This window comes from Nannospalax galili, unplaced genomic scaffold (assembly GCF_000622305.1).
Source record: "Nannospalax galili isolate Female #2095 unplaced genomic scaffold, S.galili_v1.0 scaffold302, whole genome shotgun sequence".
Lineage (NCBI taxonomy): Eukaryota > Metazoa > Chordata > Mammalia > Rodentia > Spalacidae > Nannospalax > Nannospalax galili.
Genome location: NW_008350120.1, coordinates 3,654,469 through 3,668,953, shown reverse-complemented (window position 1 = coordinate 3,668,953; position 14,485 = coordinate 3,654,469). Strand labels below are relative to the sequence as shown.

The following is a 14,485-nucleotide window of genomic DNA, read 5'->3' as shown; positions in this document are numbered from 1 at the left end:
ACACACCCACCAGAGGTGGAGTTGGGGGGCTTGAGGAGGAGGGGGGATGAGGTTAATGCAATTTCAGCCAAAGGTGAAGTTCACTACGCCTGGGTCAGCAGGGGACCGCTTCACCCTCCCTGTCCTGGATCCCCCATGTCCTCACAGGCACACTCACACACCATTTCCCTGCAGACTTTACAAAACACATTCTCTCCAATATCCATCCCCTGGTTTCCTTGGTGAAAAAGCCAGGAATGAATATGCATTCAGAGCAGCAATCAGGAGAGAAACCCCATCATGAGTAGGAGATAAAAGGTGAACGAATTGCTAATTGATTTTTTGAGAGGCGGCTTGAAGTATGGCAAACATTCCGGAGGCAGTCTGACAAATTTAACAATACCAAGTAACCAGGTACAATGGGCAGAGCGCAGCCTGGGGTCAGGAGGCAGGCAGCCAGCTTGCAGCGATGCAGACCTGCTCTGCCACCACAGGAGAGGGGGTTGCACTCTGGACCTCCATATTACAGGAGCAAAGCTTTGACTGGGTCTGATGTACAACACCGGAACAGTTCTCCAACCCAAGGGGGTGAGACGCTAGAGCAGTGACGGCCAGAGAGGAGGCGTCAAATCAGCACCTCGCTTCCAGAAGATGCTCAGAAATTCAGACTTCATTAGAGGAAACTCATCATTCTGGGCATCAAAAGAGTTGTGAACAGAATGCCATCTGCACACAGTTTTGTTTTGTTGTTTAAGGGGAAAAAAAAACCCTCCAAATTTGTAGCCAGGGCAGTCCTTGGAGGGAGGGGAAGTTTCTCAGAACGTGTACAGCAGTGACCCAGGGCAGTCCTTGGTCCCTGCAAGTTCTTCCCCTGGCGAAAAGAATTGTAAGTAGGGCAGGGGCTATCAGGACCCTGGAGAAGGCAGGCAGCTTCAGCCCGCCTAACCACAGGCCCTGTTGCCTAGCAACATGTCTCATCTCAGAGAGAAGTAATGGCCCCATAAGGGAGGTGACACGTGGAGGAAGATGCAGGGCAGGCCCGCAGCAGACCCATTTCTCTGGACGCTCAGGCTGTGCTGACAGCTGTGAGGAGCCTCTACAGTGAGGAGCGAGGCCCCAGGGTCACATGGTCTCAGGATGACAATGTGATAACAATCCCAGCCAGAGCTCAGAGTGTCTACACCAGCTTCATAGCAAGAGAAGGCAAACTGCCACACACAGAGGCTGGAGAAGCAGCTGGGGCAGGAGGGAACTCCAGGTGCTCCAAGAACTGTGCACTTACCGCTGACCCACTTGGCCTCCGGGTTGTGGATTTTTGCACCAGCAAATCTCCTCTTTCCCTCCTCACATGCACTGGCAGCACACGTGTGGTCTTCCTCTTTCTTACAAAATACTTATTATTTTTATTTTATGTGTATGAGTGTATTGGCTGCATGTAGGTAAGTGCACCTGTCTCATCAATACCCGAGGTCAGAGGAAGGCTTCAGATCCCCCAGAACCAGAGTTATGGTTGGTTGTTAGCCACCATGTGGATGCTCCAGTCACCGCAGGCAGCATGCAGGGTGCTGGGAGTTCAAAGATACAGAAAACATGTCCCTTGGTACCACCCCTCTACATGTGCCACCTGTCCCCGGCTGTCTTTGGGCTGAAGGTTGGTTCTTGTTCAGATGGGATGACCACACATCTGTATGCAGTCTCCAGCCCTGCCCCACCTTGATTTCCATGCTTGGAAACCTGGGAAAAGCTCAGAAAGTCACTGAACTAGTATACCTCTCAAGAGGGAGTGCTGAGCTAATGGTCCCTCTGGGGGACGCTTGGAAACTTGCCAGCTTTGAGCCTATGTCCAGAGGTCAAAACATTCCTCAGAAGAGGCTGTCTCCATTAGAGCCACAAGATGCACTTCCGTGCTGTGGAAAGAGGCAAGGTTCTCCAGAATGCCCACGGCCCAGTCATTCACTGAACTTCTCTTTAAACACTAGTAAGGGACTGTACCTTAAGTTAACCATTCCAGACACTTTGTCTAGACAGAATCCTTACTTCCTTGTCCCCTTAAACAGAAGATGCCAAAACCACCGCATTTCCTGGAAGACCCTGCCATCATCATCGGCTCCTGCTGTGCTAAGCTAAGCTGTGGGGTAATCTCCATGTTAACTAGGTATATGCATTCTGCTAGGTGGTACAGACCCTCCTGGGTGTGTGTTCATTAGTGGTTCTAGGGATTGAACCCAGGGCCTTGTGTGTGGCAGTTACATGCTCTTCTCTAGAACTGAGCGCCAGCCCCAGCCCGGAGTCCTGTGTTTTTGCAGAAGGGTTATATCCATACGCTTTTTCCATCTCTGGGTGTTGAGCCAGCTTTGGGCCCTTGTCGTGTTCACCTCCTTTATTTTCTATTTCAGATCCGTGATGGGTGTGTAACACAGCAAGGGACGTAGCAGTGACTGCGTAGGAATTAAGACCAGTATCTGAACAAAGCCCTCAGCACTGCTAGGATTTCAGCTCAGAGATGTTACTGAGTCACACGGAGAGTCTTCCCTCTGACTTTTCTGGATGTTTCAGATTGCTGATGTCACTGGAAAAGCCAGGTGTCTCCGAGGGACCGCACAGGCCTCCCTGTCAACCGTCTCTCTTCTGTCACACCAACAAGAGACTCTACCTTAATGGGACTGTTTCTGACTCAAGTTAGAATTTGTGCATGGACTGATTTCTTCATAGTAGGTAGGACCATTGTGAACAACAGTCTTTTGAAAATTGCAAGATGATATGATTCAAGGTAGCCTTATTCTGAGACATGATCATCACAACTGGATGTGGCTTGAACCCAGGTACCAAATAGCACGGTACATCAAGGGAAGTCCTTCCTTCTGGCTTCCCAGCTGCCACTGAAGTAGCTTTGGGAGAAAGGACAGCTTAAAATGTGACGTGCTCCCGTAGAGAAGCAGACAGTGAGAACTCCCAAGATCACTAGACACTGATCTAATGATACAGCTATACTGTGACTTAGCAATTAAGAAGTCTAAAACCGCAAGACATTCACCAGCATAAAATGAATATGAATATTCATTTTAAAACTTAAATCTCATCTGATTAAACCTCACCATGTAAAGGATGATTCCAGCTCTGCATTTTGAGGTACAATAAGTCCAGTAAGAAAAAGACGTGACACTGGCATTTAATTACATCATCATCATCATCATCGTGTGTGTTCATGTGTGTAGGTGCCACCATGCAATGTGAGGTCACAAGAGGATGTGCTCTTTCCACCATGTGGGGCCTGCGGGTGGAACTCAGCTCCTCAGGCTTGGCAGCAAGCACCTTTACCCACTGAGCCATCTCACCCGGCCCTAAGACTGACATTTAAATAAACCATGGAAATGGGGGCTGAAAAACTGTTTATTTATTTGCTTTTTCTTCATTTCCCAAATATGTTTTACTTGAAAAATAAACCCGTTACTTATTTGACTTTTAAGATTAAAAAAACATACAAAAGGCATGTATACAGTGACAGTTTCTGGTAGAAGCACTTCAAGATACATACACATCACATACATCACACACATGCAGATACAAATTACACACATCCACTACACATACACACCACACATACATACCACACACACATACCACATACACACCTACTACACCACATAACACACCATACATATACACACATACACAGCACACACATACATACCACACATACACACTACACCACATAACACACCACACATATACACACACATACACAGCACATACCCACATACACCCACATGTACACTACACATACACACATACTACACCGCATAACACACCACACCACATACCACACCATATATATATACACACACATACACAGCACATACCCACATACACCCACATACACACCACACACACCACACACACTACACCCATAACACACCACACCACACACCACACCATATATATACACACACATACACAACACATACCTGCATACACCCACATACACACCACACACACCACACCACACACCACACCATATATATACACACACATACACAGCACACACCCACGCACACATACCGTGTTCAAAGTGCTCCATCCAAGGCAGGAAGCTTGACCTCCACAGTTGGCAGCTCTGACTCTGAAGCCCTCCCCCTCTTCACTGCTGTCCCTGGGCCCCATGATGCCTCCCTGCAGCCACCGTCTAATCACAGGCTTATAGCCTGACTGATTCCCAAGTCATTCTAGGTGATGGACATGAATGACTGACATGTCCCACGAGCCCCGACGAGCCCTGCAAAAGCCAGGCTGAAAGGCCTTGTACCCGACCGCAGGAAGCTCGCAGAGCCGGGGGAGCCACGCAGCCAGCAGCCGGGTGAGAAGCGTGGGAATGGCCATGCTGCCCTCACCTTCAACAGGAGTGAGACGGAAGGAGGGATTCTGGGAGGAAAATGAGGAGGAATTCTGGGGAGGGAATGAGAGGAATTCTGGGCAAGCTTCTTTAGGGAAAACAAAGTTCAGCTGAGCTCTTTGGGTCTGGGAAGGATTGTCGGACCGTTATGCTCTGAAGTGCTGCTGCTTCCTGGGGGTCTGAGCTGCTGCACGGCAGTGTGAGAACAGGCAGATCTTTGTGTCTGAAATGACCAACGATGACCTCATTCAGCACCCCCTTCCTTCCAGCCCTTCCCCCCGGCTCCCCTGGGCTGGGCAGCCCCTCTGGAGGCCTCCACACCCGCCCGATTTTTCCCTCGGGAACTTTGGCTCAGATCCTCGGGTCCCCCCTTCCACGTCGGGGCTTTCGGTGCTGGTTTTCAGTACCGCTGAACTGCGTTTTCACCGGCTACTAAGTTCCTAAGCGTTCAATAAGTATATTTTAATTTCTAAAGTTCCTGGTGGGCTTTTCCAAGATGACCGGCTCTTCCTTTGTAAATCCTCTTCGTTCTCATGGACAGTTCTTAAGGAACAAACTCAGGTTTCTGTTCTGTGCTTCGGCTCCTGATTTGGATTCCTCGGGCGTCAGTCTTCAGGGGCCCAATTGGCCTTCCACCACACTGGGGATCAGTGCTGTGCCCGGCTTCTGCCACACAGGGGTCTCGGGTACTGGGAGGTTCCCGGCTGTGTTGGCTGAGGATTTTGACACTTTGCGCTAAAGTTCCTGACTTGCTCTCATGTGGCCTGAACAGGTGCGATTCTGTCTCCTCTCAAGGTGACTCAGGTGTGAGGCAGGACATTCCGCAGCCTCCGGCCTCTCTGCAGTGTAGGTTTTGGGCTCTGAGGGTCTGCCTGGTCCTTCCGTCAAGGCTTCCTTTCCACTGCAGGGTTGTGAAGAATTCTGCGGGAGCTATGGGTTCACTGTGTCTTCTGCAACTTCTACATGTTTTTGGTCGAGATGGGGAAAATGCATATGACTGAGTTCAGTACTTAAAGTGGCACTCAGTGTCAAGCTGGGGTTATGAAAAGTGGCTAGGGTCTTTTGCAGTTAGGATTTACCCATCCCCCCAAGGGAATTCAGGGCTCATTGAAAAGCAAAGTTTCAGCTCTTTGGTTTAATGTCTCATAGACAATCACACAGTTCCCGTCAACATGCCATCCTGGTTAGCTTGCTGGCATCCCAGGTCCTGCAGCCATCTGCAGTGATGTGGTGCTTTTCATACAGGTCAGCAATAGGGCTAAGTTCCACAGGACCCTTCCTTTTCCAAAATGTTTCCCAAACATTTATCTTGCTAAATAGTAAAATCACTGGAGAGCAGTTTGGAACATCTTCTCCACTGTGATTTTCAAAACTAGAAATAAGTCCCGCTGCCCTCAGACAGGGAAGCTGCAGTATGTGTGGCACAGACTGAACTCTGCAGGCCATCCAGGGTGCAGACAGACGGACCACACTGGTCAGAGACTGCCTGTGGGTTTCTGCTCCTGTTGGCAGCGGGGGAACTGACAGACAACTTCGACCACTGTACAGTCTTCAGGGAACAGTGAGGAGGTCTCTTCCTGCTCCACAGCATGGTGTGAAAGCCACTGAAGGGTAGGAAAGCACGGCCACCGAGATGTCATGTGACTTCTCCAAAGGTGTGCACTCCTCAGGTGGCATACACCACATGCCAAGTTTCCAAAGCTCAAAGGAGACAAAAGCTACTCTGGGCCAGAGGAAATCAGCTCCACAGAGGAGAGCAGAGTCCCATGCTGAGGCTCCATACAAAGGACTTCTTTTATTTAGAATAATGCTGTATGTTGTTTCTACAAATGCTGATGGTAGTGCTCCCTTACAAACACCTCAGAAGAGCACAGGGAGCAGGCATGGTGATGTGTGCCCATAATCCCACTTATGGAAGTCAGGAAGATTGTGAGTTAAAGGCCAGCCTCAGACATGTGTGGGACCTTGCCTCAGAAAACAATTGTAAGAAAGAGGAGATGGGGAATTAGGAAGAAGAGGTGGGAGAGGAGGGAGAGGAGGGGAGGAGGGAGGAGGGAGAGGAAGAAGATAGGGAGGAGGAAGAGGAGGAGGTAGAGGAGGGTGAGAAGGAAGAGGAGGAAGGGAAGGAGAAGAGGAAGGAGGTGAAGAGACCACAATAACATGGCCAGTCAGGGAGGCTGCCCCATTTACACCCAGGTGTTCTAATGACATCATTCAGTAAGCCAGTCCATCCACTGAGGATGGGCCTAACATACATATGGCTTGTGACAAAGGAGAGGGATCTGTGGGAGCCCAGGGGACCTCTTTTGACCCTCTTGGTGTATATACTCCCTGAGCACCCTGTGCCAGGCTCGGCTGGAAGCCAGAACCAGCAGTTCCAATTAGACATCTATTCAGAGCACAGGAAGCACTCTCAGGGTTGCCTGCAGCAGGTGTTGCTCAAACTTCGTGATAGATCTTCATCACAGTGGAAGAATGTCTGCAACCAGGCCCCGGGACAGGTGATAGATCCACAGACTGCTGTGTGGGCCCTGGGGACTTGGGGCCTCATTCTGAGCTCAAGTGACCAACTGCTGGGAACTGTTCACAAGATGTCAGTTCTACTCCCAAGAGGACAGCATCTCATCCACAGACAGAGGCTGCCGCTGGGCCGCGGGGGAGGGAGAGCTTTCTCCTTTCCCACAGAGACTGACTCCCATGCACTTCAAAATGGATTTTCTCTGGTTGGAGAATTGTTCTGGAATGTTCCAACCCTGAATGTAAAAAACTAAATAACTATGGTTGGGGTGAGAATGCCACTAAGTCACCGACTGAGTGATGGCAGAGGAGTTCTAAGAAAAAACACCCTGGGTGTTGGGGGCCTCTGTTATGTAAAGTAGAAGTCTCTTCATATCCGGATGGCTCACGAGCTCGGAACCATGTGCTGGGACTCCTTTCATAGCAGGGTGCCTTCCTGGCATTTTTCCTGACTCTCCTTTTGAAGTGACCGCCACAAATGCCCTAACATAAACATGGCCTCTGGCTCTAGGAATACCATGCTTTCCTGTGTGATTTTTCAGGCAGTCAGCGGTCTGGCAGCATGGCAGAAACCCACTTCCATATGCAAATAGAATGTCTCACAAAGTATCTATCAGCCAAAGCTTTTACCACTACCCCCATGGTATAAATATCCCAGTCTTCTCTCAATAATTGAGAGCTGGATCACTAGAAGCTAAGAGCTAAACACTTAATAAAAGCTGTAACACGGATTAAGCAGAGTCCCACGTCTTACTACCAGCGATCCAGCCTCTCCGGAGGCAGCATTCCTCAGTCACTGACTTGCGGAACCTTAGCTTTAGCCGCCCTCCTACTTTCCCACGTGGTCCAGTGGCCAGTGGACCCCGCATATTGAGGAGGGTGCACGGGTGAAATCAGGGCGGAGACACGGCTGGACAACGCTCCAGCAGCAGAGGCACTTTCAGCACCAAAAGCGGCGGACAGCGACCCACCCACCGCCGCTTCCAGGAGACGCGGAGCCGGGGCACACCGGGAAAGCCCCCGCGACCAGAGAAGCAGACGCCTGTGGCCAGGACCGCCGCCTCTCCAGGTGTGCCCGTGCACACCACGCCGGGGCGCCCAGCGCGCGCTATACCTGGGGACTGAGAGACGGCTCAGCGGTCATGAGTACTGGCTGCTCTTGCAGAGGACCCAGGTTCAGTATCTAACATCACATGGCAGCTAACAACCATCCATCACTCCAGTTCCAGGGGACCTGACACCCTCTTCTGGACTCCAGGGGCACTGCATGACACGGCTGCACTTACACACATGCAAGCACAACTCACACACATAATTTTTAGAAGGGAAAACTGCCCCAACCTTGCTGTAAGGTGTGTGTTTCTTCCCAAAGTGTGACTGGCTTATAATTGGTCATGCTTTCTCTTCATCCCCCGAGAACTATCACTGAACTGTCATTTTGCTTTAGGTTTTAATTTCATAGGAGCTTTGGCTTTTTTTTTTTTTTTTTTTTTTGGTCTTTTTGAGACAGGGTCTCTCTGTAGCCCCAGCTGTCTTGGAACTCACTATGTAGACCAGGCTGGCCTCGAACTCACAGAGATCTGCCTGCCTCTGCCTCCCAAGTGCTGGGATTAAAGGCGTGCATCACCATGCCCAGCAGCTTTGACATTTTTTACCTTTTCTTTTTCAGATAGGAATTTTCAGGGGGCTGAGACATTGTAGATGCCCAACTTCATTAGAATGAAGGTTTTTCTTTCTTTTTAAAAAAAATTTCCTTTCTTTGCTTTGTCTTTTTGAGACAGGGTCTTCCTGTAGCCCCAGCAGGCTTGGAACTCTCTAGACTAGGCTGACCTGGATCTCACAGAGATCTGCCTACCTCTGCAACCCGAGTGCTGAATTAAAGGTGTGCATCACCTTTTTTTAAAACAATCTCTCCTTCGTGTTTGTTTTTCTTATTTTAAGAAGTCTTGATACTGTTGCAGTATATTGCTTATGGCTCTGCACACATTTTATGAAAAGTCCCATGAATGCTAATTTATCCTAAAAGCTAATACCTTTGAATTCACATGTGAAAGCTAGCATTGTAATAGAAAAATTATGCTGTACTTTTTAAGTTGAAATACAGGTAACTAAGCCATCCATGTTATTATATACACTCTCTCAAATAAGAAAGTCCCATTTGACTGCTACAAAGCTCCCAAGTTCAGTACATCAAATCTATGCATGCCTCTTCACGCCCTTCACCCAAGTCCTCTAGATAAACAGACTAAATTGAAACTGTGAAATGTACCCATTCACCTTTGTCCTTTAGTGAGCCATAACCACTGCACACCTGTGACTTTATCTCACAATGTAAACACAGGTTGATGTCTGTTACCTTCTCCTTTCTGAGGCACTTACTTATTAGAAGGAAGGAATTTTAAAATAAAATAAAATAAGAGAATCAAATGCCATAAAGTTCACCCTGTCAAAGGCTGAGCCCAATGATTACTCAGTACAGCTACAGGGTTGTGCAACGTAAGCTTAAAATCTCTCCTCTGCCTCCAAAACATACCCTATAACCAACATCCCTCTTTATTTTACCTTCTCTCCTCAGCCCTGGACAGACATCTACTTTCCTTCAGTCTGTGCATGTTGCCACTCTGGACAGGATTCAAAATGGAATCAGGGCATGTGTGCTCTTTGACGACTGGCTCTTTCCATTCAGGACCATGTTTTCATGTTTACTGCATTGTAGCACATAGCCACTGTGGCAGTTTGAATGAGAATGCCCCCCATAGGCTCCAAGTATTTGGCTATTTTGTCCCCAGTTGGTGGCGCTGTTTGGGAGGTCTTAGAAGGTGTGGCCATGCTGGAGGAAGCACGTCACTGGGGGCGGCTTACAGAGTTCTTAAACCTTGCCAGATCTCCAGTCATGCTCTGCTTCCTGTGCCTGCTTGAAGATGTGGGAGCTTAGTTTCTGCTCCTGCTCCAGCCTCTGCGGCCATGCCTCCCCACCATGATGGACTCTCGTCCTTTTGGAACAGTAAAGCTAAATAAACTCATCCTTTTATAAGTTCCCTTGGTCATGGTGTTTTATCACAGCAACAGAAAAGTAACTACTACGGCCACGTTCAGCACTTCATTCCTGGTGTGTATGTGTCCGTGTGTGTGCGTGAGGGTTGGTGTCTGAGTTTTTTCTATTGCTTCTCTATCTTGTTTTTGAAATACAGTCTCTCTTACTGAACCTGGGACTTGTCATTTGAGCTAGACGGTCTGGCCGGTGAGGTCCCCGCCCCTAGTGCTGAGGTCACAGACATGCACCACTGCACTGGGCTCTTTTACATGGGTGCTGGGGATCTAAACTCAGATCCTCATGCATAGCAAGCTCTTAAGCATACAGTCACCTCTGCAGCCCCATTTTTCCCTCCTAATGGATGGCTCACATGCCAAAGCTAATGGTAATGTGCTTCCTGGCTGTTCCCATCTTCTTCAGAGGGGTCTCTGACGTTATTCAGAGTGTGAAATATGAAAAATCAAGAGGGTTACTATTCAGAAACAAAACATGCTAAAGCCTCAGAAAGGCCAGAGTATTAACCCACACAGAAGGCTCTGTGAAGAGGGAGAGAGAGAGAGAGAGAGAGAGAGAGAGAGAGGCAGACTCAGGTCCCCTTAACTGCCTCCACAGAACCCAGCAGAAATGAAAGCAGGCTACGGAGCCCCTGAAACACCAGGCATATCGGGCCGATAAACATTCAGCCACACGTGCACTTCACCTTCTATGAAGGAGGAAGACTGCTGGGTGGGGGTAAGAATCCAATTTTCTGTGTCTATGCTAATGTATGTGGGTGAGTGTGTGTTCATGGTTCACGTGGGAGGTGTGCATATGTTGCAAGTACTTGTGGAGACCTGAGGATAACCTTGGGTGTCGTCCTCTGGAACTGCCTTTGAAGCAGGGTTTCTCATGGGCCTGGAATCCAGTGAGGCTAGGCTGGCAGGCCAGTGAGCCCTGGATGTCCCCAGGCTGGGACCCAAGTGCATTCCACCAGGCTGGCTTCTTTTCAAGTGCTCATGGGATGAAGTGAACATGCCTTGCAGGTAGGATGGGTGTCAACTCTGAGGCAAGAAGCTAGACTGTGCTCATCCCCAAGGCAATTGAAGAGGCCCATGTGCTCTGTTCTATGGATGGCTGTCCCCTCCTGTGCTTCCACATTGGGACTCTAACCATAACGGTGACTATATTTGAAGACAGGAAGGAAGAAACTAAAGTTACATGATGCCAGAGGAGAGGGCTCCCACGTGCAGGGCTGGTGTCTTTACAAGACAGGAAGGGATGGGATGTGGTGGTGCTTGCCCTTAATCCCAGTGCTCAGGGAAAGGCAGGCCAGTCTTTGTGAGTCCTAGGCCAACCTGGTCTACACAGATAGTTCCAGCCCAGTCTGAGCTATATAATGAGATTCTGTCTCAAATAAAGAGGAAGAGGTAGAAGAGCTATCTATCATCTATCTATCACCTATCTATCATCTATCCTTCAGTCTATCATCTGTCTATCAATCATCTGTCTATCTAGCTATCATCTATCTATTATCTACCTATCTCTATTACCTATTTATCATCTAACATTTATTTTATATCTATTACCTGTCTATCATATATCTACCTGTGTGTGCTATGCATGCCTACATGTTCACAGACACACATGCACAGAGAAAGAGAGAGCGAAGAGAGAGGGAGACAGAAAAGAGAGAGAGGTGGGGAGATGAGAGAGGGAGAGGGGGAGGAAATGGGGGAGGGAGAAGCTGCTGAACAGAAACCTGACTAGAACACAGCCCCGCTGTACCTCGTCCTTAGACTGCAGAGCTGGGAGGAAATATGTCTACCATCCACCTCCATCCTCCATGAGTCTATTGATGATCAAACAGATGCTAGATAAATTTTGTCATAGTAGCTTGAACTGACTCACAAAACTACTGTGATTTCCAAATTTTTGTTGAGTACCCCCAGGAAGCATAGTGATCATGTGTAGGTGCCACGTGTTATAAGCTTCCTAGCTTCCTTGTGTGATCGCTCAGCACATCCTGTGGAAGCATTCATTTTGTTACAGATGGTTTCCCTTCATGTCAGGTAGATAGACTCCAGTAGACATGCTTAAGGATGTTGTGGTCAGGGTAACAAATGCTAACTGTGGCTCTTGGTGGATTTAAAGAAATGGAAATATATTGGCCTGAGTGTGAAGATGAACTGCTTATGATGCCTCACGGCCATCTCTGCACGGCTTCCCTGACACTTTCAGAGTTGACAACGGAAATATTTAAGCATAAATTCAACATGTTGTTAATATGTTTTCCATTTAACAAATGAACTTGCTACCACTTTATGGGAGATTTTATTAAAGTGAGATAAAACACTTTAAATGTTCACCACAGCTAAGAGAAAGCTTGTGAGGCCAGGCCCGGGTGAGGGAGGGGCGCATTCAGATGCAAGTTTTCCAAGGGGCAAGAGATGCATTTAAGATGTTGTCATGAAATGAAGCAATGAAGGACTTTACCGTTATGGATTGTACAGCTCAGCGTAAAGGAAAGGAAGAGGAGCACAGATGGGGTAAGTTTGGATTCCCCAGGCTGCCAGTCTGGGAACCCAGGCCGTAAGCACAACATGAGGAATTACACGATCAACATGGAAGAGCTATAATCAGAACCGATGACCAGTGAGGGGATCTGGGAACCGGGTGTCAACTGACAATCAGAGCAGCGGATTATGATGCTTACGTTTGTTAGTTTATTTTTATTTAACATCTTTTTACTGCTGATATATATATATATATATATATTCTCTGTAATAGCAGATGTTAATAAAGTCACTCTGATAGTTGATCCTGATTGTCAGTTTGATGCAATTTAGCATCACCATGGAAACACGCTCTGGGCATGTCTGTGAGGGAGTTTCTAGACTGGGTTAGTTCAGGTGGGAAGACGCTCAATAAATGTGGGCCACCACATCTCATACACTGGGGTCAAAGGCAAGCCGAGAACCTGCATTCACCTCTGTCTGCTTTGCCACTGCAGATGCAATATGACCAGCTGCCTCCTGCTCCCCCCCAATACCTTCCCTCTGTGAGGTACTGCACTCTTGTAATGTCAGCCAAAGCACATCCTTCCTTCCTTAAGCTGCTCTAGTCTGTGTTGTGTAGCAGTGAAGAGAAAATTAACAGACATGGTCACATTGTGGCCACAGCGTATGTCACCCGAACATAGTGCCACAGCCTATGGGGGTCTATATGACACATCAACACCAAGTCAGCTGAACCTTTCTAATGCCTGTGTGGGTGACCTGGGGTGAAAGGCTCCTGGGAAATAAGAGATGGGTGAATAACTCCCTACAAGGCAGATGAAGGAGGTACAGAAGCCTCATTACCTGTGCCATGCAGGGAACTAAACACACACACACACACACACACACACACACACACACATACACGGAGTCTTAATTCTAGAAATAACCATCTGCTCTACGTAGTCAGGTCTACATAGTGAGTTCCAGGACAGCTGGTGCTACAGGGAGACCCTGCTTCAAAAAAAATATTTATTTATTTTTATTTTATGTGTATGAGTATATTGCCTGCATGTATGTAAGTGCACCCATGTCATGCAGTGCCCATGGAGGTCAAAAGAGGGCGTCGGATCCCTTGGAGTTATGGATGGTCGTTAGTGGCCATGTGGGTGCTGGGAATCAAACCTGGGTCCTCTGGAAGAGCAGCCAGTGCTCTTAACCCCTGAGCCATCACTCCAGCCCTAGAATGCACATTTTAAATGAATTTAGCTTGCTTCATTGATTGACCCCTATTTAATGTGCCATCTTCATTAATTTAATACAGACTGACAAAAGCTTATATCTGTTTAGTACCTATCAGTAAAGTAGTAATAAAAATAATTAGGTCGTCTCTGCTTCCCTGGGTCTGCAGGACCCACAGGCCTCTCTCCAACCTACAGGCCTCTCTCAGGGGTAAGTCCATCGCACCCTCCATGCCTTGCCTCCCCCAGCCTCATTCACCCTCCCATCTCCCCCTCCGGTCTCTCCTCCCAGCTTGGGTCCTGTCCCATTCCTTGTCCTGTTGCCCCAGACACCTGGGGAACCACCTCTGCTTCCTGATCCTCTTCATCCAGACCAACTCAGTGCCTTCTCTGGTCCCCAGGAGCACTGCTTCTGGGCCTGGTCCTGCCCCCACCTCCCTCTGCTTCCCTGGGCCTGCACCACCCACCAGCCTCTTTCCAGGACACAGGGGCTGATCCTTTGCATCCAGACCAACCCAGCTCCTCAGTGCAGTCCGCAGGAGCCCTTGGGGCCTCTTCCTGCCCCCATCTGCCTTTGCATCTCTGGGTGGCATGGCCACCAGCTGCCCTAGACCAGCATCTTTCCTGGGCCCAGCTCCTAGGCCAGTCCAACCCCCAAATTCCTAAGGCCAAAATCTTTCCTGGAGGGATCCAGACCTTAGGAGAAAGGCTGAGATCATCTGAACCTCATCTGACTTGGGCCTCTCTGGGAACTCCTGAAGACAAAAGCAATCTGGCCACTCCAATATAAAATCAAAAGAGGAGACTGGAAGCTTAGAGCACCCAGCTTTTCATGTCCAAAAAGTAAACC

The 14,485-nt window shown here is 48.5% G+C and overlaps 1 protein-coding gene across 1 annotated transcript in view; it reads right to left on the bottom strand.

Annotated features, from left to right (window-relative positions):
• Positions 1 to 14,485, bottom strand: part of Dpp6 (dipeptidyl peptidase like 6) — a gene marked incomplete in the record, with an annotated part of 754,370 nt that overhangs the window by 375,962 nt on the left and 363,923 nt on the right. The window contains 1 exon segment of the mRNA XM_017801700.1: positions 1,262 to 1,295. Coding sequence (XP_017657189.1) covers positions 1,262 to 1,295 — 34 coding nt within the window.